The sequence below is a fragment of the Salvelinus fontinalis genome, chromosome 30 (assembly GCF_029448725.1).
Source record: "Salvelinus fontinalis isolate EN_2023a chromosome 30, ASM2944872v1, whole genome shotgun sequence".
NCBI classification, from domain to species: Eukaryota; Metazoa; Chordata; class Actinopteri; order Salmoniformes; family Salmonidae; genus Salvelinus; species Salvelinus fontinalis.
This window is the reverse complement of record NC_074694.1, coordinates 12,520,190-12,523,758: the sequence shown is the minus strand read 5'-3', so window position 1 is coordinate 12,523,758 and position 3,569 is coordinate 12,520,190. Positions and strand designations below refer to the sequence as shown.

At 43.3% G+C, this 3,569-nt stretch overlaps 1 protein-coding gene across 1 annotated transcript; it reads left to right on the top strand.

Annotated features, from left to right (window-relative positions):
- The first annotated feature begins 1,612 nt into the window (after window positions 1–1,612).
- On the top strand, window positions 1,613–3,166 carry LOC129828477 (noggin-3-like). Its single transcript, XM_055889510.1, has one exon. It carries the CDS (start codon window positions 2,214–2,216, stop codon window positions 2,883–2,885), a length of 672 nt encoding a protein of 223 aa, XP_055745485.1. The 5' UTR covers window positions 1,613–2,213; the 3' UTR covers window positions 2,886–3,166.
- Window positions 3,167–3,569: the final 403 nt, after the last annotated feature.

Below are 3,569 nucleotides of genomic sequence, written 5' to 3'. Positions count from 1 at the left end.
CTGCACATTCACATTCTCTCAAGATGCTGAAAGTAAGACATCATATTTCTCCACTCTTTTAGCCTACATTTGGTGAAGATCTATCATTTTACTGCAAGACAGACTTAGTTCTGCAGGAGTTAATATCAAGGCTATGTAAAGAGGTTATAGACCTACAGTCAGCATCCAGATGTCAGTTTCCATTTAACCCATCTAAACAGTAAGCTACAGTTCCCTTGACAGGCCCTAGGCCTATTTGAAGTCCCCATCTCGTGACTGTCGAATTTGTGTGCCAGCACTGCTATCATCCTTTTTACCACTTCACCAAATCTTTCCAAAACATTAGGCTGCTTTTCTGGCCCTTCCTAGTCTTCATTTGCAACTCTGCATTTTGCAGCTTTTCTCATATCATATAAATAATTTAATTCAGAAGCTCAAGCTAGCAGCATCAAAGAAACATTGTAACGACAGACCCGCCAGTGTTCTCAAATCTGCGACCCTGCGCATCGTCAGCTGTCGCACAGACAGACAGACGGACTGACAGCCAGGAGCCAATATAAATTACACATCTCTGTCACTCAATTTCTATAGCTGGATTCAAACGTGCAATCTTTGGAATCAGAGGCAGATACATATGCCCATCTGCCAAACCCGAATGCTACTTGAAGGTAACAGCACTCACTGTTGCCCCTAGTGGCCGGTTCCCACGTCATCTCCCGACGTCATCAGACAGATGTCGAATACTTACTTGTATCACGGGTGACCTAGCTGATTTGACGTGCGTACAGTTAGGCCCTAAAACTCAGGCTTACGCACTAATACCAGATAACCTCAACGTAGCCTATTGATATAAATTTAACAAGAATGATACATTTATGGATTTTAAGGTATTGTTTTGTCTTTATTCAAGCCGCTCGCCACCCATCCGCCACTTCATCCGTACAATGTTTCATCTGGTCATCACCAGTACGCAGATTTCATATGTGATAATCCACATCAGCACATGTGAAGCCACATGATTGCACGTCACATGTGAAATAATGTGGGTTTTCCTTAATGGATGTTTTTGTCAATTAAACTCTTTGTCCACTTTGTGTCCCGGACAAAAAAAATGAAAACAAATCAATAAAGGCTTCCATGTCAAATGAAAAGGATAAATAATATTGGTAATGAAAAGGAGCACTTTGCTCACTCTCACCCCGCCCTGGATGAGTCTAAACACACGTTGAGAGCATCTAACTGGAGAGAGAGCTGTAAAATAAACATCGCTCTGGCACCAGCCATCATAAAAAAAATCGCAGTTTGTCTGTCTAGAAGAGACGACTTTCGGCACCTCAACTGTTGAACTTGATGCCACCGCTGGTATTCAATGTATGAGATGAATCAGACAGCTAAGACCGTTATGTGTTATTGCACTAGAATCTAATGTGCCCGGTTTGGGTGCATCAGTCATATTTTTTATTATTAGGAAAATGCATTAATTAAGTTTGTAACGTTACATTTGGAGAGATATGGGCTATAGGCTTACTCATGTCTGCGTGTTACTGGTGGTGGGGGAGGGAGGGGGGATTACATCACCGCGCACATGGATATATCGTCTGAGCCATACGGGGCTCAGTTTGGTGTCCAGCACCGGCCAGTGCATCATCTAGCCCTAGACAACATGCGGACAGCCAGAAACCAACAGGACCCAACTCTAAGATTAGTGAGAAACCAGGGAAACCAGGACCTTGACGCACTTTACGCACGGGAAAGCCCAGTGCAAATGCAGCCAGGTCGGCTCATGTTACTGACACCGCTGGGTCTTGTATAAAGTTTTCTTTGAAAGTGCGATTTTTTTTTGCCTTGTTAAAACAGTGAAGGGCTACGTTCTATCCATTCAGACGCGTGTCATGGACTGTAAAGTTACGCAGGGAAACTCTCCACTGGCTGGCTCAGGGCATCAACTTTCCTCTCTCAAACTGCAATCACCGGTTGCTATGGTGACTAGGTTCCAGCCAGCTGAAACTTTCTGAGGCAGCTTTTCGCGGAGTTGAGAAACAGATCACCGGTTGGAACGCGTGCGTGACGACGGGCGCTGGACTACGGGGTGCCACGGGACTCCACACGCACTCTCTCTCACACACTCACACCGACCCCCTGGGGGAAAACGGATGATCGTTTCTACTGTATAAGGATTATACTTTTTATATTGTACTCTATATCACTTGGAACTATTGTTACCAGATAGAGATATGGATAACTCGTACTGTTTCCTGGCCATGTCCATGCTGGTTCTGTCCCTCGGGTTTAGGATAGAGGAGGGCATGTGCCAACATTACTACCTCCTCCGTCCCATCCCCAGCGACACTCTCCCCATAGTGGAGCTCAAAGAGGACCCAGACCCTGTCCTGGATCCGAAAGAACGGGACCTGAACGAGACCGAACTAAGATCCAACTTGGGTAGTCACTTCGATCCTCACTTCATGTCCATCACCCCGCCAGAGGACAAGTACTCGGGCAACGAGGACCTGAGCGACTCGGAGATGCGTCAGAAGCCATCCGTCGCGATGCCCAAAGAGATCAAAGCCATGGAGTTTGAGATCCAGCAAGGCAAGAAGCACAAGCCAAGTAAAAAACTCAGAAGAAGGCTGCAACTGTGGCTGTGGTCTTACACCTTCTGTCCAGTTGTTTATACATGGAACGACCTCGGGAACAGATTCTGGCCACGCTACGTGAAGGTGGGGAGCTGCTACAATAAGCGTTCTTGTTCGGTCCCTGAAGGGATGGTTTGCAAACCTGCCAAATCTGCCCATTTTACGATCTTAAGATGGAGGTGCCTGCAGAGAAAGGGAGGTCTGAAATGCGCTTGGATACCAGTTCAGTACCCCATTATATCTGAGTGCAAATGCTCCTGCTCGAACTGAAATAAACTGAAATGAATTTTTTGTGTTATTATTTCAACAACAAAAAATCATAGTTACATGATTGTTTTTTATATGCACTGCCAAGTGTAAGAATGTATATTTTATGTATATGTGGCGCCATTTAATTTTATGATGACACACTTTGTAGAAAGGTCAGTATTATTATTACAATATAACCAGCATCTACTGTATTTGTTGAACATATCTTGAATGTGATGTATCTTTATATTTATATTGAAGAAGAGCACTTCGCATTGCGAACCATTAAAATACTGTTATTGAAGGACTTTACAGCTATTTTCCATTCTTTGGGAAGATAAAATAAATACATGGTTTTATAGACCTCTGATGTGGCAAAATTAGCCAAAATGTAAATTGAGCTTGTGAAACTGGATAAAGGGACAGTTGGTGGGTAAATCATGTAAAATAAGAGTAACTGCCAACCTATTTATTCTTTATGTTTCATGTAGCCTCAGTTAAAATACAACCACACAGATGACACTTGGGAAGAACTGTTTGTTTTGTTACAACTTTTTTTGGTTTACATCTCCTTTGTCCTCAAATTGCAGTACATTTGGCCAGCTTTTTTTGGACTATATAAAATGTTTAAAAAAAAATGGACCTTACAGACTATGCAGACTGTGGTTGTGGGAAAAGTTTAGGGAAAGTTTTAGTGTACTGTGT